General features: G+C 52.1%; 2 protein-coding genes across 4 annotated transcripts in view; both read left to right on the top strand.

Annotated features, from left to right (window-relative positions):
* Window positions 1-696: 696 nt before the first annotated feature.
* Cbr3 (carbonyl reductase 3) lies at window positions 697-6,550 on the top strand. Its single transcript, XM_021644828.2, has 3 exons — window positions 697-1,560; window positions 2,840-2,947; window positions 5,900-6,550. The coding sequence occupies exons 1-3, from the start codon at window positions 1,272-1,274 to the stop codon at window positions 6,334-6,336; spliced, it is 834 nt and encodes a 277-aa protein (XP_021500503.1). The 5' UTR covers window positions 697-1,271; the 3' UTR covers window positions 6,337-6,550.
* An 8,156-nt stretch (window positions 6,551-14,706) lies between these two features.
* The window catches only part of Dop1b (DOP1 leucine zipper like protein B), a 90,270-nt gene continuing 86,400 nt past the window's right edge, over window positions 14,707-18,576 (top strand). For 2 of the 3 annotated variants that reach the window (XR_009587051.1, XM_060370761.1), the window contains exons 1-2: window positions 14,725-14,868; window positions 18,194-18,358. Coding sequence is in view for 2 of the 3 variants with exons in the window: in XM_060370761.1 (XP_060226744.1) it covers window positions 18,221-18,358 (138 nt within the window). In the remaining variant the exon portion in view is untranslated. Of the gene's footprint in view, window positions 14,869-18,193; window positions 18,359-18,576 lie in introns of all 3 variants that reach the window. The other variant, XM_060370762.1, reaches the window with a different exon arrangement.

The following is an 18,576-nucleotide window of genomic DNA, read 5'->3' on the forward strand; positions in this document are numbered from 1 at the left end:
GCAGAGACCAGAGGTTGATATCATTTAACATCTTCCCCCACCCATCTCTTCCTGATTCTTTGAGGCAGAGTCTCTCACTTGAACCCAGACCTTGCCAACTTGGCTAGTCAACTTGCTTCAGGAACCCTGTCTCTGGGATTACACACCAGTAGCCATGCCCCACATTATGTGGACCTTGGGGATTTGACCTGCAACCCTTTGCCACCGAGCTAGCCCCACAGCCTCCGCTCAGCTCATTCTGTCCTTTTCAGTCAGCCCAGCGTCGCAGCCCCTGGAATGTCGCGCCCTTCTGGCGGCCCCGCAGCCCAGGCAGCCTCACTGAGACACTCCCGAGATCTGTCTCCTAGGTGGTTCTCTCAAGGTAACCACCAAAGCCCCCCCCCCCCCCCCGAGCGTTTAACAGAGAAGGTGGTGTCAGGAGCAAGAGGCTAGGGCAGTCTGACCAGCTCGGCGTGGGAAAAGCTGAGTCACCGCGAGGACTTGGTTGTGCTTAGACCTGGCATCACCAGCCAAGTGGGATCAGCACAGACCGGAGTCCACCGGGGTGGGAGGAGGTCTAAACGCGTGCCCGCACTTAGACGCGCCTGGAATTTTGTTCGTAGGTTCAGAGTCTCCTCGGAAGACCATTTGCGTAGACCTGGACCAACCAGATCTTTCTACTCATGTACCCTTGGGGGAAAACCCCGCGTTGCAGGCGGCTGGGGGTGTTCGCACAGCACCAAACAGTTCTGTAAACATGAGCCTTTCCTCCCGCGTGGGGGCGCACAGCGCCCTCCAGACCCGCAGAGCTACACCTGCTAAGCCCACTGCCGGGCTCTGTTCCCCAAAGTCCCGGGCAAGCGGCTCCACTGTGGTAAGTCATTCCAGGGCGAGCTCCGCAGAGCAAGCTTTGCCTTTTGCAGACGACGGGCTCCCGCCCAAGAAAATTACGTGGCGCTTGTTTTCCTTTTTTATTTTTCTTGAGGTTTACCCAAAATAGTTGCTTCAATCCGATTGCCACGAGTCCTGCTCACCCCTTTGGGAGCAGAGCCTGTCCCTTACCCACGCTCGGCTCTGAACCCGGATCTCCACCCGGGAGGACCGGCGGGAGGAGGCGGACCCTTGAGGAACAGACGGCCCCTCCTTGGAGGGGAGGGACCGACTTCCCAAGGCCTTGCTCTCCAGCAGTCCCAGCGCCAGGTCCCAGAACTTAGTCCTACGCCACGGTTCTGACCACGCGTGACCTGCTGCCCAGCCGGCCCGCGGTCCAGTGGTCCGTGTGTCCCTCGGACATGTCGTCCTGCAGCCGCGTGGCGCTGGTGACCGGGGCTAACAAGGGCATCGGCTTCGCCATCACGCGTGAGCTGTGTCGGAAGTTCTCGGGGGACGTGGTGCTCACGGCGCGGGACGAGGCGCGGGGCCGGGCGGCCGTGCAGCAGCTGCAGGCGGAGGGCCTGAGCCCACGCTTCCACCCGCTGGACATCGACGACCTGCAGAGCATCCGCGCGCTGCGCGACTTTCTGCGCCGGGAGTACGGGGGACTCAACGTGCTGGTCAACAACGCGGGCATCGCCTTTAGAAGTAGGTGTCGGGCTCCAGCAGCGGGTGCCCTGGGTTCCCCGAGGGTGCTGGGCTGCGCCATCCCGCCTGAGCGCGTCCGCGAGCGGGTTCCCGCGGGCGGCGATGCGGTGCGGGCCCGCCCAGGCGCCCGGCTCCACGCCCTGCCCGCCCAAAGGGCAAGCGGCCTGCGCCGGCCTGTGCGCTGCCCGAGGCCCTCCTGGGAACTTGCGGCTGCGCCTGTTTGCAAAAACCCGGCCTCCTGGGAGGGGACCACGCCTTGCCAGGCTCATCAGCTTTCTGTCCCACGCACGAAGGCTTTTCCCAGAGAAGGGTCTTCCAAAAGCGCTTGGAGCTTTCGCTTCGCGGGAAACAAGGGTGCATTCATAGATGCCCGGAGACATCTGCCGAGGACAGGAAATGGGTTGCCGAGACACAATTAGCGCGCGCTGGCACGATAGTGGGTTTCCTACAGGCTTTAATGGAGCGATTTTGAGAGTGTCTAACAATAAGGAAGCGAGGCCTTCTCCCCTCCTCCTGGGAGCTAGGTTTGTTATTATCAAACTTGCAAGCGCAGTTTGAAAAAGCATCTTCCTTCAGAGGAAAAAAAATCGAGCTCATTTACTCTAACAAATGCTCAATTAGCAAAATTATCCAGTTGTCACGTGATGGAACAGAAAGAAACAGGTCAACTTTCTTACACCACCGCTGGCGAAGAGAGCACAAGTTCGTGCAGCCGGCCCTGGGTACCCAGGGAAGCCTGGGTGCGGGAGACCCACGGCGCCCTCCCACCCGCACCTCCAAAGCCTGTGGGCTGTGGGGAGAGCGGGGATCGCCACCCCAGACATGCTGAGCCGCTGATAGAAAGATAGGTAGATTAGGGCCCCGGAACCCCTGCTGCAGAGGTGTGGGCGAGGCGTCTGCAAACCTCAGCATCGGCTGTCCACACAGACGCTGAGGTCCTGCACCTGCAGCCCAGGGGCTGCGTCGTCACCCAGCCCCCGAGGAGCCGCCTTTGTGCGTTCAGGCTTGAAATGGGTGTCGCAGGAGCACCGCTGACGAGAAGCCTGGGGTGGGGGCCGGAAAGTTCTCTCCTTATGCTCACGGGAGGTTTAGAACCATCAACTTCGATTTTTAAGGTGTGTGCGCGTATTCACAGATGAATGTATCACCATGCTCAGCAAGACTGTTCTAGAGTAAGCTTACTTCTCCTTTAGCTGTTATGGGATTGGATCCACCTTCTTATATGAGGAGTTACAGTCGGAAATGGAATTCCTCTGTTTTTTTCTTATGCTTTTCAAAGTGGATGATCCAACACCCTTCGACGTTCAAGCTGAGGTAACGCTGAAGACGAACTTTTTCGCTACTAGGAATGTCTGTACTGAGCTGCTGCCCATAATGAAACCACATGGTAAGTCCAGGGTAAGGCCACTGTCCTCAGGAAGCAGCCACGGGGTAGGGCCACTGTCCTCAGGAAGCAGCCACGGGGTGGGGTCACTGTCCCTCAGAAAGCAGGGCCACTGTCCCTCAGGAAGCAGCCACGGGGTGGGGCCACTGTCCTCAGGAAGCAGCCACAGGGTAAGGCCACTGTCCTCAGGAAGCAGCCACGGGGTAGGGCCACTGTCCCTCAGAAAGCAGGGCCACTGTCCTCAGGAAGCAGCCACGGGGTAGGGCCACTGTCCCTCAGAAAGCAGGGCCACTGTCCTCAGGAAGCAGCCACGGGGTAGGGCCACTGTCCCTCAGAAAGCAGGGCCACTGTCCTCAGGAAGCAGCCAGGGGGTAGAGCCACTGTCCCTCAGGAAGCAGGGCCACTGTCCCTCAGGAAGCAGCCACGGGGTAGGGCCACTGTCCTCAGGAAGCAGCCACAGGGTGGGGTCACTGTCCCTCAGAAAGCAGGGCCACTGTCCCTCAGAAAGCAGCCACGGGGTAGGGCCACTGTCCCTCAGAAAGCAGCCACGGGGTACGGTCACTGTCCCTCAGGAATCAGCCACAGTGTGGACCACTGTCCCTCAGGAAACAGCCATGGGCCCTCAAATATGGCAACCTAAGAAATCACCCAGGACTGCTGTTTGTTTGTGAGGTCGGGAGGGGGGGGTAAAAACTGCCTTATCTTTATATATATATATATATATAATCAAAGTGTCTGGCTTTGTACTTGACCCTTTCAGCTGTCGTTGTCAGAACTCTGTGGGACCCATCAGTGTTCTTGGGTCTGTGTCATGAGCTCAACCCTCTGTCACAGGATACCGCCTGTCCCTAAAGGTCTGTGATGGCCTCATGTTGCAAGGATGGGCCAACCCTGGCTTGTCTGGCATTATGACACCTTTCTATTCCTTTCTTATGTAAAACTCAAACACACACACAAACTTATGTGACTCAGAGAATCCAAAAGAAATATTCTTTGTGAGGGAACACCTTACCCCAGCCGTGAGGTTTCAAAAGATTATCAGTTTCCTCCTGATGCTCATTGGGTACCCACCATTACCCCAGCACTCGTGGGGAATTGGGCCATGTATGAGGACCGTCTCATCCACCGTCACACACATGACGACCGTCTCATCCGCCGTCACACACATGACTGTCTCATCCACCGTCACACAGATGAGGACCATCTCCTCCACCATCACACACATGAGGAGCATCTCCTCCACAGAGCAGGAACCTGAGTTGGAAGACAGAGATTAACAAAGGATCTAACGTGTGAAATGGCCAGCTTGCTATGGAGGGGCTCTTACTTCTTTGGCCAAGATTAGCTGTGATTTTGAGGGGAACCCTGTGGCTGTTGTTTTTTACATGTAATTCTCGGGACTAGAGAGATGGCTCCGCAATTAAAAGCATGAGTTGTTCTTGCAGAAGACATGGGTTCGGATCCCATGGTTCCCAGCACCTACATAGCTCATAGCCATTGGTAACTCCAGTTCCAGAGCATCCAACACCCTCTCCTGAACTCTTTGGGCACAGGGCATGCAGGTGAATAATGCAGGCAAACATTCATAACATTCATACATATACACAAACATAAATAGAGCCTTAAAATGTAACTTTTTAAACTTAACGTTTTGAATGAGAATTAACTCAGGATGCAAGAATTTCTTTTCCTTTTTTTTTTTTTTTTTTTTTTAGCAGTATCTCACTCTGGCCCTGAATTTGCTGTGTAGACCAGGCTGGCCTTGCACTTCTAATGCCCCCTCCTGCCTTTGCTTCCTGAATGCCAGGATTCCAGGCATGCACCACCCTACCCAGCTTAGCCGTAAGAAACTTTCAGTCTGAAAAGTGTGGAAGAGATGAACTTGAATTCCTACCCACCTGCTCACGCCTCCATCATAGATGGGTTCATAGAACACCTGCATCTACCCCTGTAGTCCCTGAGCCTGAGGTCAGCCTGGCCTGGACCACCCCATCAAATGCAATTCATTCTACTGAAATAAGAATTATAGCATCCAGCCAGGCGTGGTGGCGCACCGCTTTGATCCCAGCACTCTGGGAGGCAGAGGCAGATCTCTGTGAGTTCAAGGTTACCCTGGTCTACAAGTGAGTTCAGGACAGTGAGGGCTACACAGAGAAGCCCTGTCTCAAAAGGAAGGAAGGAAGGAAGGAAGGAAGGAAGGAAGGAAGGAAGGAAGGAAGGAAGGAAATGAATTCTAGCATCAAATATGAGCCAAGCCATTTTGAAAGTTAAAGGAAAGACTGTCCGGCTTTGCTACGCTTATGTTCATGGAGAGACATGCTCACCGTCAGGGCTTCTTGCTTTCTATCCAGCTTTTGGCACCTTACTTTCCAGGAATGTAGGTTTTGCTTACTTGCCCGAGAGGAAAATAGCCTAGGCAACAATTAAGTCACTAGAGGGAGCTACATGCCCGTTCTTTCTATCAAGGTGAGGGTTGTTTCTAGATGCATGCATGGACACACACACACACACACACACACACACAGGTGCGTGGATTCACTCTCTACTTACTTGCTTATTTAGGTGTGTGCATGATCGTTTTTGCTTGTTTGGGTCAATCACAGGAGTCAGTTCTCTCCTACTTTGGGGCCTGAAATTGGCTTGCTGAGCTGCCTCTACACGCCACCTTTGTGTGTGTGTGTGTGTGTGTGTGTGTGTGTGTGTGTAATTTATTTAATGTGCATTGGTGTGAGGGGGTCGGAGCCATTGGAACTAGAGTTACAGACAGTTGTGAGCTGTCCTGTGGGTGCTGGGAATTGAACCCAGGTCCTCTGGAAGAGCGTGCCCTGAACCTCTGCGCCATCTCTGCAGGCCGCACCCCCCCGGTCTGTTTTCATCAGCAATTAAACGCGGTCTGAACCGCGGCTGGGCCTTGAAGCGCCGTTTGGACGCCTTCAACGGTGTTTCCTGTTGCAGGTAGAGTGGTGAACGTCAGCAGTCTGCAGGGGTCAAGGGCTCTTGAAAACTGCAGCGAACAACTTCAGGAAAGGTTCCGCTGCGACACGCTTACGGAGGGAGACCTGGTCGACCTCATGAAAAAGTTTGTGGAGGACACAAAAAATGAAGTTCACGAGAGGGAAGGCTGGCCAGACTCCGCTTACGGCGTGTCCAAGCTGGGGGTTACAGTCCTCACGAGGATCCTGGCCCGGCAGCTCGAGGAGAAGAGGAAGGCAGACAGGATCCTGCTGAACGCCTGCTGCCCGGGGTGGGTGAAGACCGACATGGCGGGGGCGCAGGGCTCCAGGACCGTGGAACAGGGCGCCGAAACCCCCGTCTACTTGGCCCTCCTGCCCCCTGACGCCACGGAGCCTCACGGGCAGCTAGTCCGCGACAAACTTGTGCAAACGTGGTGAGCATCTGCTCTGGGCTTAATGGTTTAACAGCTGTTAGAATGGGGCAGGTGCAGCCCGGCTCTTGCCAGCTTTGAGGAGGAAGGTGTACTCCTTTCTGAGTGGTTCCGCGGGCCAGACCCGAACGGTTCGCTGTGTCCGAACGCTGGGCATCTCGAACCTTCATCCACTTAGTGTGTCTGCTTTGTTTTTCAGATTAAAAATATTTTCGTTTTTATTTCATGTGCTGTTTGTTTTTATCTTATGTATGTGTGTAGGTGCGGAGTGGGTATGTCTGTGTGTGTGTATTTGTGTACCATGTGCATGCCGGGTGCCCATAGAGGCCTGCAGAGGGGTTTGAACTCGTGGAATGTTGCGATAGCTGCTCAGAAAGGCCCTGCAAGAGCAGCAAGCGCTTCTAGCAGCCCCCCAGCCTGCTTTTAGTTCACTGACTGTGTCAAACATCCCTTCCACCAGGTTCCAGCGCCTACAGCAAGCTTCCAGAGTCCTGCTGGGAGGGCGGAGGGGGGACACGGGGAGCCACTGAGCTCTGCAGCAAGGCTTAAACACAGACCGGAAGTGGAGGAGTCAACTGCCCGGTCTTTTTCTACTTCCTCTTCGATCACCACCCAACCCCAGCTTGGCGAGTGAAGCTTAGGAGACCCTTGCTAGCTAGCCGCTCCAATCGGGAGAGCACTGTATCCACAGCAGCCCTGGATCTGCTGCTCCTCCCCCTCTGGGTCCCCAAGGTTGAGGTACAAGTGTAGGTGTCTTGGTCTTGCTCTCACGAAAGCAGGACCGGTTGAACTGGTTTAGGGCCGTGAATGGCCACACCCTAACCATTGCGACCATACAAACAGCCAGGCAGGCCACAGCCCTCAAGAGGAGCGTTTACAAAGCCGACAAAGGGGAGGATGAGCCCCCTTCAACCGCCTCAGATAGTTCCTGAGAGCATGGGCAGCTAAGAGGTGCTTCAAGGCACCCTCATTTCCTCATTTCCTTAACTAGGTTCAAGTGAACAGTTGCAGGCAGTGGAAAGGAACTTGAATGATAGAAATGCATTCAAGTATTTCATGGTAGTGTGTTGTAGAGAAAATGATAATCAGGCTTGAACCCAAAGGAAAGCAAAATCATGAACTGAAGACGGCCGCTTGCTGGGCTGTTCGTCACTCTGCTGTTTCCCCGCAGTGTCCCTTGGTCACTGACACTACCATTTCCTTTTTCTTCCTCTTTTTGGGGGTGGGGCGGCTAGCATAGAGAAAGTGAGTCTCACAGTGACATTGCCACATGCTCGCCACTCTATTTTGTCCTTCTTAAATTTTTATTTGTTTTTACGGGGTTCGTGTGTGCGTGTGTGTGTGTGTGTGTGTGTGTGAATGACCTGTCATAAGTAAGCCGGGACGTCTGCATGCCTCAGTATGTGTGGAGGTCAGAGGACAACATTCAGGAATCTCTCCACTGCGGAGCCCAGAAATCTAACTCGGGTGTTCACATTTGCGTGACAGATGTTTTTAACTTCTGAGCCGTCTTGACAACCCACTTCTGAAGCAGGGACCTCTTGAAAGAGGGGCTATTTCAAAGTTGGGTTTTTGAAGTAGAGACTCGCTCTGTAGTCCAGGCTGGCCTAGAACTAGGTAGCACAAACTTGCATTCATTCCTGCTCCAGCCTCTCCGGTTTCAGTCCCAGGCGCAAGCTGTCATGCCATGCATTCACTCTCAAATGAAGACAGATGTAAATTAACTTGTCCTGGGTCACACAGCTGTGGAGAGCTGAGGCATAGCCAGGACTGTGTGAATGAAAAGTCCTTTGGACTCTGACCCTGGGCACACCTGGTTTCTGTTGTAGTTCTACAAGCCATGGGTGACTCTGCTGATACACATGTATGTGTGTGCATATGTATGTATATGGAGTGTTTTAAGACCCTGGTGACCCTTCATCCATAAAAATAAAGAGACAAGACCCTTTACTATTTCAAAGCTTAGGCCTTTGCTGGGCAGACTCAGCTGGCTCATCTAGGTTAACCCAGACACCAGCCCCATCCAGCCACGTGGCAAGTTATTATACCTTCCAGGCCCGTAGTCACATGGACCCCTCTCCAGTGTCCTGAAGAAAAGGCCTTCCTCTTTTTTCTTCCCAGAGTTCCTTTCTCTTTCCCAGGAAGTCCCCCTTTCTACCTCTCTCTCTCTGACCAGCTATAGGCTGTCAGCCTTTTTATTATCCAATCAGGGATAATTTGGGAGGCAAAGTTTATAGCAAAGAGCAGCAAGGATCTTGGAGAGTCAAGCAGTTAACGTTTGAATACATAGTAAGTTTTAGATAACTCCAACAAGGGAGATTTTGGGGTCTCTGTGACCTTCTCAGGCTGTAGAGAGACAAGCCGTAGGAGTTCAGCTCAACACTCAGTAGCTAGCATTGGTTCAAACTTCGGACATTTGTCCCTCTGTGGTTTATTTTAGGCATCTCTAAGCATACTTTGGTGACAATGATTCTGGTGATTATTGGCTCAATCCCACATGCACAGCAAAGCAAACATGAATCTTTCTGAGGAACCAAGTAAATGAAATAAATAAGATCAGACATGTCTACATCTAAACTCTTCGTAAAGTCCATGTGATGCCTTCCATAAAGACAGGTTCTACAGACTGAGAAGATGGTGATGATGATGGTGATGATGGTGGTGATGATGATGATGATGATGATGATGATGGTGATGATGATGATGGTGATGATGATGATGGTGATGATGATGGTGGTGGTGATGATGATGGTGATGATGATGGTGGTGGTGGTGGTGATGATGGTGATGATGGTGGTGGTGGTGGTGGTGAGGATCCAGTGCCGGAGAAGCCTCTCTCCACTCAGATAGAGCAAGGGTCAGCAGCCAGAATGCACATCTGCTCTAGCTTTCTAGGCAGATGACAGATGTTACACTTGAAGGAACATTCCCATTCCCACGGTTCCCATGTGTGAGCACACAGACCTCCAGGCCTCCCACAGGAGGTGAAACACCTCACCTAAGTAATTTGTAAGCAGTTTGCTCATTATGTCCTCTCATTACACACATTTGTCCACAGAGAAAAGGGTGACTTATGCGCAGCACATTTTATTTGTTCGTTTGTTTGTTTGTTTGTTTTGGTTTTTTGAGACAGGGTTTCTCTGTGTAGCCATGGCTGTCCTGGATTCACTTTGTAGACCAGGCAGGCCTCCAACTCACAGAGATCTGCCAGCCTCTGCCTCCTCGAGTGCAGGGATAACAGGCATGTGCCACCATGCCCAGCTGGTGCAGCATATTTCAAATGAACCACACCTTTTACTGTATATTTCTGGGAGGCAGATGGACCAGAAGTCCCTTCTCCCTCAGGCTTTCTAGGTCATCATTTGTATGGCACACATACCACACCAGCCAGATAGAAAATCTGAACAGTAACAACATGTCAGGATAGTGTAAGTGATGATAAGCAGGACAGAGACTCACTTAAGTGACAAGAGGCTGCAAAGTGGCCACAGCATGAGTATAGTGCAGAGTTGCATCTGGCTTCTCCACCAAGAGAAACAGCGGGGAGAAAGAAATGGGTCCTGCCAGGCAGAGGCAGAGCCAAGGGCCCACGGAGGTTGCTATCCAGATGAGGGGACTAGGCTCTTAGAGAATCATTAACATCTGTATATCCAAACTTCTAAAGGATGGAATATCCTGAGCTACAAAATGCTTTGTTTTCTGGTACTTTCTCTTTTCTGAGACAGGGTCTCTCTATGTAGCCCTGGCTGGCCTAGAATTCACTATGTAGACCAGGCTGACCTCAAACTCGCAGAGAGCTGCCTGCCTCTGCCTCTGCATCCCGTGTGTTGGGTTCTAGTGCACCCTTAAATGTCGACAGGAGGGGGTGAAGGTTCAGCTGACCTCTGTCCCACAGTGAAGGGTATGCTGGAGTTCTAAAGTTCACATGAATGTGGAAGTTGAAGTTCTCTAGTCTGACTTATCTTGCAAGGAACCTGCACATGACTAAGTAGATTTTGAAGTGTGAAGTGTAATAACACTGCCTGACCGAAGAAGACACTTTTAAAATTAATTAAGTTTTGGATATAATAGGAACTGAGTCCAGAGCTCCACCATTGAGGTTCATCCTCAGCCTAGCTTTTCTTCTTTGCAGTCTTTGTTGTTAGACGATGTCCTATGTAAATAAGATTTATTTATTTTATGTATATGAATGTTCTATCTGCATTTATACCTGCCAGAAGAGGGAATCAGTTCACATTATAGATGGTTGTGAGCCACCATGTGGTGGCCGAGAATTGAAGTCATGACCTTTAGGAAGAGCAGACAGTGCTCTCAGCTGCCAAGCCATCTCTCCAGCCCCATCCTATGGCAGTTTATACAAGTAGAGTCCCCATGATATAGGATTATATATTTGAATACTTGGTCACCAATTGGTGGAACTGTTTGGGAAAGATTACAGGTGTGCACTGGGGTTTCAGTGTGGTTCCACACCATCTCCTCTCTCCACCTGCCCCTGCCTTGTGCTGACAGAACAGATGTGAGTTCATCTACCCCGTGCATGCCCACCTGCCTGGTGCCATGCTCTCCGACACGATAGACTCTAACCGTCTCAAACTGTGAGCCCCTGATGGCTTTCTGTTAAAAGTTGCCTGGGTCCCAACGTGTTGCCACAGCAATAGAGGAGTAGCTAAGACAGAAGCCGAGGCAAGCAGGGCAGAAGCTGAAGAAAAGGCCTTGAAGGACCACTGCTCCCTGGCTTACCCCCATCGCTTGCTCCGCCTGGCATCTTATTATTCCTGCTCAGAGGCGGCACATCAACCATTAACATCTTTTTTTTTTTTAAGATTTATTTATTTATTACTTATGCAATGTGTGTTAGCATGTACACCTGCACGCCAGAAGAGGGAACCAGATTTCATGTTTAGATGGTTGTGAGCCACCATGTGGTTGCTGGGAATTGAACTCAGGACCTTTGGGAAGAGCAATCAGTGCTCTTATCCTCTGAGCCATTTCTCCAGCACCCATCTTAACGATATGCCCTCAGGCCAGTCTCATGGAAGCAACTCCTCACGAGGTTTCCTTTTCCAGGTAGCTTGTGTCAAGTTGACAAAAACTAGGTAACCAGCATAGACAGGTTCTCACATAACCGAGGTGGTGTCAAACTTGAGACACTCCTGTCTCAGCCTTAGCTCAGTTTTTCCCTTCCTTCTTTTCATTTTCTTTTCTTCTTTTGTGACAGCCTCTTTTAGCACAGGCTAGCCTCAGACTAGCTATGTGGCCAGGGCTGGAGGTGAACTCCTGATCCCCCTAAGTACTGGGATTACAACTGAACATCACTATCTCAGATCAGCTCATATTTTTCTGAAATAGGGGGTCTCATGTAACCCAGGCTAGCCCTGATGCCTCCACCTCCCAAGTGCTAGGTTTATAGCCATGGACAACCATACTCAGTTCAATTTTTCCTGTGCATGTATGTGTATGCATGTTCATATGTGTGTGAGTAAGTACCTATGCACACATGTGCCTGAGTGTGGAGGCCAAATGTTGACATCAACTGTCTTTTTTGATCACTCTCCTCCTTTTATATCTTGAGGCAGAATTTATTATTTGAACCAAGAGCTCACCAATCCAGCTAGGCTAGCTAGCTTACTTGAAAATCCTGTCTCTGCCTCACAGCTACTGGAATTACAGTGGGCTGCTCTACCTGCCCAGGAGCCCATGGGTGCTGGGGATTTGAACTCAGGGCTTCATGCTTGTCATTCCAACATTACATGATTTTACATGACTGCATATGCTGGTTACACAATCCTCGACATGTCTGGGAAGAGAGACTTCACCCCAGAAAGCCTCCACCAGATTGCCTGTGGGCATTCCTGTGGGCATTTTCTTGATTAATAATGGATATTGGCACCACTCCTGGGTAGGTGGCTCTGGGAAATAGTAAGAGAAGCAGCTGAACAAGCCAGTAAGCAGTATTCCCCCATGGCCTCTTCTTCAATTTCTGCCTCCAAATTCCTGCCTGAACTTCCTGCCTAGCCTCAATTCAGGGTAGGGACATGTAAACAAAATAAGCCCCTTTTCCTGAAATTGCTTTTAATCATGGTGTTCTATCACAGCAACAGAAACCAAACTAGGACACTGTATTGGGACAGATGTTAGCTTTGAGACAAACAGGTGGGCTTTCTTTTCTTTAAAGCAATTCTTTCTGCTCAGTGCATTATGAGCTGGTTAAACCTCGAAAACTCTCAAGGAAAAAAAAGTAGCTCAACAGGGCATGGTGGTGCCCGCCTTTAATCCCAGCACTCAGGATGCAGAGGCAGGTGAATCTCCGTGAGTCTGAGGCCAGCCTGGGCTGTTACACAGAGAAACTCTGTCTCGAAAAACCCAACCAACCAACCAAACAACGACAGAAACTAGCTGGGTGTGGTGTTGGATGCCCTTTATCCCATCTCAGGAGACAGAGGCAGGTGGAGCTCTGTGTCTTGCTTGTTTTTTGTTTTGTTTTCCAAGACAGGGTTTCTCTATGTAGACTTGGCTGTCCTGGACTCACTTTATAGACCAGGCTGGCCTTGAACTCCCAGCCAGGTTTCCAGAGTGAGTTTCAGAGTGTGTAGCCAGGGCTACACAGAGAAACATTCTCTCAAAAAACCAAGAGGAAAAAAAAAATCTTGCCATTTGTTGTTTTGCCATTTTGCTCAGCCTCTAAGATGAGAGTTTATCAAATCTTCCTTAGGGAGTTGATTTTCCTAAAATCAATATTTTCCTGTTACCTTTGCCCAGTTCTTTCCTTTCTCACTCCCTCCATTTTAAGATCACTCTTAAAACCATTCACCAGAAGGTTAGGGCACTTGGAATCCAGAAAATGGATGGACTAAAGGTCGTTAGCATATCCACTCCTGTTTAGGGTTGTCATTTGGGTGTTGTTTTGTTTCTTACATTTATTTATTTTGTGAGTGTGATGTGTACTCACCTGCTTGTGCTTCAGTGTGAGCTTTTAGGAGCTGGCTTTCTTCTCCTGGAGTCAAACTCGGTCTTAGCAGCAAGTGTCTTTACCCACTTGCTCACCTGGATAGCTCTAATTTGGGATCTGATATAAACCACATGTATTTCTCCCAGAAAGCTATATAAATAGTCACTGAGCGTTATAAACAATTACTCAATGGATTTGGACCGTTACTATTTCTGTGATGAAACACCATGATCAAATCAACTTGGGGAGGAAAGGATTTGGTTACACTTCCCTAATCACTGTTCAGCAGTGAATGAAGTCAGGACAGGAACTCAGACAGGGCAGGAACCTGAAGGCAGGAGCTGATGAAGAGACCACGGAGGGGTGCTGCTTACTGGCTCGCTCCCCCTGGCTTGCTCAGCCTGATTTCTTGTAGCACCCACCAGCCCCCGTGTGCCCTCACTCCCCCGTCAATCACTAATTAAGAAAATGCCCTACAGGTTTGTCTGCTTATGGCCAGATCTTATGGAGGCATTCTCTCCATTAAGGTCCCCTCCTTTTTAGATAACTCTAGCTTGTGTCAAGTTGACATAAACTAGCCAGCGCAGATGGCTCTTTCTAAACTTTCATCAAGTGCCTTGCCCCGGCCTAGATCTAAAAACAGGTCAAAGTGAAGAGGCCGCCACTGAAATGCCATTAGTCAGTAGGTGGCGCTGTTCCAGCTGTCTAGGGTCAATGTCGGGGTGAACCCTGCGGGTTCCCGACCCCACCGCTCTTCTTGATCCGCAGCTAACAGGGTAGGTTTAGAGATGCTAATGTCCGAAGATGCAGGGCCACCTTAACCCGGAGTGTCCTGTCCCGTCCCGCCCACCCTCGCCTTCTGCTCCGGGTGTTTGGAATCATTCCTGCCTCCTCCCCGCGGAGGAGGATGTGGGTGTGGTCCCGGCACGAAGCTTGGAAGCAGCCCTCAGGGGGCCGAAGAAGCAGGGAAGTGGACCGCTCTGGGCAGGCCCTGACTGAAGTCCTCTCTCTGCCTACCTCAGGAAAGGCCCGGGTGACCTGCCCATTTCTGTTCAACCTTCCCCGACTGCACCGCGAGGCCACGCCCACCACGGGCAGCCCCAGGCCGCGCGGACGCTGGCCGAGTCTGGACGTGGCTCTGGCCCCAAGGCCTCGCCCCCAGAGGCCCCACCCACCACCCGTCCGGCGGAATCTCCGCGCGCCGGGAGCCCCTGCAGGAGGCCAGAGCCGAGGTCCCACCCATCCCGCCACCAAGGCCCCGCCCACGGGCCTGAAGTCCCGCCCACGAGGAGAGAGACGCTAGCATACCCTGAAGGCTCCGCCCCCTAACGTCACGACCCCGCCCATCATGGTCCGTGTCCACCCCCGCCGAGGACCCCGCCCCGCGCCGCAGGCCTGCCTCCAGGCCCCGCCCCCCGAGGCTCCGCCTTCCGGCCCCGCCTCCAGCAGCCTGGTTCCCGGGAGCGGCGCCGGCTGTGCCGCGGTGCTGCGCGTCCTCCGCGTCCGCGTTCGCTGCGGAAGCGCCGAGCCGCCGTCTCCCGCAGCCCACGGGCTCCGCCCCACGCCGGCCGCTGAGGGCCGCGGTCGCCGGTGAGTCCCGTCCCCGCGGGCCCGGAGCGGCGGGTGCGCAGGGCTCGGGCGGCGGCGCGTCTGCTGCAGTGCGGGTTCGGCCGCGCGTGGGTGTGGGCTTCTGACCCGGCCTTCCGCGCCTGGCAGGGTCCCGCCGGCCGGCCTCGCGCCGCAGGTGGAGGTCTGGGGGCCGCCCCTCTCCGCCTGGCCGGCCGCGGCGGTGCTGGAAGCCCGGCCTTTGTTAGGCAGGGCTTCCCGGTTCCCCATGGGGTCCCAGCTTCGGAGCGTGCACCAGCCGGCCTGGCCCTGCGCCTGCGGATTAGCCGCTGAGGAAGTGCTCCTCCGGTGGCAGCAGTCCCCCCTCGGGAAACCTGGCTAGGGCTGTTTGCTGAGGACCCCCCGCTTTTAAAAGCTCTTCCTGCGAGGTGTCAGGTGTCTTACAGTTTGATCTCAGTGTGAAAGACCGAATTCAAAACTGGGCCAGTTGGTTGGTGGCCCAGATGCGGGGACGTTCTCTTCAGGAAAGTGGGAAGGCTGCTTGTTGTCGGCTTTTACTGTGTTCATCTTACTCCTTCCTCGTAATGGACTTCCGGGATCTAGCAGATGGCTTTTGGGTTTTCACTTGAGCTAAGGAATTAGGAATGGGTCAGGTGAGAGCTGTTATGGACGCTTTGTGTTTTCAGGTAAACGCGTCAGGTGCACGTGTGCTGTTCCTTTGTGTGTACATGTTCCTTTATGGGCTGTAGCCTCCATAGCACTATCAGTGTACCGAACTGTTGCATCTCCCGAGGAGTCGGGCATAGCTTGCAAGCAGAGCTGTATGGAGGTTGACTTGGCCATTCTTGCACTTGTTTGACAGATTCCCGCTGAACTGAGCCCGATTCCTACATGTACTACTAATTCCTAATGTTCCGTCTTTCGGCATGGGACTCCGGTGTGCTTCATAAGTGAAGGATGTGTGGAGCTGACGTAGATAGAGGCTGTGTAGTTTTGCATTTCCTGTGCCCCATATTTTGCAGGTGTTTGCTTGAATACTTTCTAAGCTTCTTAGAGGGGCTGCTGTGCCAGCTAGCACGTTTCCCAACACCAGATCATAACAGAGAACTCACCTGCTGCCTCTTCTTACCTGGCCGATGGCCTCCTTGCCACGGGCAGCCAGGCACTCCTGCCCTGAGCACTCATCTTATCAGTGATGCAGCTCTTCCTGGTAACACCAGAGTCCACGCCTGTGGACCCTGAGAACTCCTTCACTGATAGCTGGGCTTCCTCCTTCCCCTCATATGTGATATGAGAGGAAAGTCCATATCACACTGAGAGAGAGAGGAGAGAGAGAGAGAGAGAGAGAGGGGAACTTTGGGTTCCATTTCTCAGGAAGACCATCCGTTTGACTTTGAGGCAAAGTCTGTCCTTGAGCCCTGAGCCCAGGTTAGGACAGGCTTATGGACATGGAGCCCAGCGATAGGGTTATAGGTGTGTGTCCTACTACACCTGGCCTTTTATTTTATTTCTATTTTTATTTGAGACAGGGTTTCTCTGTGTAGTCTTGGCTGTCTTGTACTCACTTTGCAGACCAGGCTGGCCTTGAACTCACAAATATCCACCTGCCTCAGCCTCCCAGAGTGTGGGGATTACAGGTGTGCACATCTGGCCTTTTTATAGGGGCTCTGGGGAATGGAGTTCAGGTCCTCAGCTCTTTCTGACTGTGCCATCTCCCCAGCCTACCCTCTGTCACTGTATTCGAACTCAGCTGCAGTCCCTATCCTTCAGTCAGAGACCCAGTCCTGCTCAAGTTTCTCTCCTTGGTTGTGAGACGCTTAATAAACAAACTGAGTGTGGGGTTTCAGGACTGAAAATTCCTTAGAGAAAAAGGGGGTGGCGGGAGCTCAGCTGTAGACTTGGTCTGCTTCTCGCTGATTATCACCTTTCCTTCTGTTTTCACAAACCGCGAAGCCTGTTATTTCACAGAAAGCTTACAGGTCCTGCTGAGGATGACTTCTGTGGGTTCCTTTGCATCCTGCGGGGCAGCTCTGTGGCAGGATGAATCTGTCTTGGAACATGCCCAGCACAGTGAAGGGGCAGAGGGCGGAGCTTTGCAGAATGGCGAAGGAGGCGTTGGTGGTATAGGGAGAGCTTTACATGGGGCAGCAGAGGATTCTGGGAGTGGTGGGGGAGAACCTGAGAAGGGGAGGAGAAAGAGAGTGGCAGAGTCTGGACACAGAGGGCCAGAGCCCTTTCGAGGCAGAACCAGCAGGACTTGGGTTGAGTGTGGCAGGTGAAGGGAAGGAAGCTAGAGTAACATGCCTGGCCCACAGAGGGGGCCCTTGGTGCAAAGTGGGAAAATGAGGGAAGGGCTTGCTGACTGGATGAAATTCAGAGTTTAGTTGAGTTTTAAGTGTTAATTTGGGTATAATTTACAGACCATAAAATTCTGCAGGTGTATAATTCAACGATTTTCAGTAGATTTACAGAGTTTATGAGCAGTGACTGCCATAGCCACATTCCAGTGACCTCAGCACGACCCTATCTCTGTCTGCTTCTGGTCCACTCAGGCGACCGCTAACCTGCTTACCATCAGGAGAGACTGGCCTGCCTTGGCTATTTCATCCAAATGGAATCATTCAGTATACACTCTTGGCTGGCCATTTCCACTAAGCTTATGTTTTCTTTCTCCCCACCCCACCCCCACTGTATCTCATGCCCTCTACCCCCAGTCTACCTGTGTCTGTCTGTCTGTCTGTCTGTCCTGACCCCCAGGATCTGATATTTCTGAGGTCAGTCTTGAACTCACTGTGTCTCTGATGTAACCTTGAACTCTAAATCTCTTGCCTCACTACCCGTTGCTGTGATTACAGACATGCTCCCCACAGGTGGCCAGAACTCCTGTAACAAGTACTTTATCCACTGAGCCATCTTGCCAGCCCTCTTACTTGACTTTTGTGGAGAATATTTCCAGTCTCCTAGTCTAGTTGTAGAGGATTGAATTGCTAAATGGACCTTTCAGGTTGAAAGAACTCCCTTAGGTTTGATAAAGGCCAGTTGCTGGGGGGAGCCTTCTGCACTCAGAATTACCAGCCAGCAGTAGGTTGTAATTGTGCTAGTTTTGTCCGTTAGGCAGATCCTAGCACCCTTGCTGCTTTCTGCCCAGCGCGCTTGTCCCTCAGAACCCGTGCGGGCTGAAGCTCTTTATCAGTGTTTACTCAGCGCCTGGCCTAGGAGCCTTGCTAAATATTTGAAGTGGATCGCCCAGTGAGTCTGCGAGTAGAGTGTGTTCACAGGTCTCTCTCTGAGCTGGGGAGGGCTTCTGCCAGGGAGCAGTGCCCTCACACGTCTTCTGGTTCACGTTTAGATCCCTCCCTCGCCGTGAGCATGTAAGATGGACCCAGAGGAGCAGGAGCTGCTGAATGATTACAGATACAGAAGTTACTCCTCAGTGATTGAAAAGGCCCTGCGGAACTTCGAGTCCTCCAGTGAATGGGCGGATCTCATCTCCTCACTGGGCAAGCTTAACAAGGTACTGGGCATTTCCTGTGTGGAAGGTGTGGAGGTGGGGTGAAGCTGTCAGGAGAGAGAGGCGACGTGGGATTCGGCAGCTCAGGCTTGCCCATGCCAAGTTCATGCTACTCCATATAACTTCCAGTGGTTTCTGAACACGGAGTTTACTGTGCTGGTATTTTATAGCTTTAATACGGTTGGAGGGGCCTTTTCTTTCCTTTCCTGTTTTAAGTGACA

This window comes from Meriones unguiculatus, chromosome 17 (assembly GCF_030254825.1).
Source record: "Meriones unguiculatus strain TT.TT164.6M chromosome 17, Bangor_MerUng_6.1, whole genome shotgun sequence".
Taxonomy (NCBI): Eukaryota; Metazoa; Chordata; class Mammalia; order Rodentia; family Muridae; genus Meriones; species Meriones unguiculatus.

What these genes read in the sequence shown, in the direction of transcription:
- Cbr3 (XM_021644828.2), top strand. Translation starts at nt 1,272, where the DNA reads ATGTCGTCCTGCAGCCGCGTGGCGCTGGTGACCGGGGCTAACAAGGGC. An exon ending in CGCGGGCATCGCCTTTAGAA is followed by an intron (nt 1,561 to 2,839) that starts GTAGGTGTCGGG and finishes TGCTTTTCAAAG; the next exon opens with TGGATGATCCAACACCCTTC. An exon ending in GCCCATAATGAAACCACATG is followed by an intron (nt 2,948 to 5,899) that starts GTAAGTCCAGGG and finishes TTCCTGTTGCAG; the next exon opens with GTAGAGTGGTGAACGTCAGC.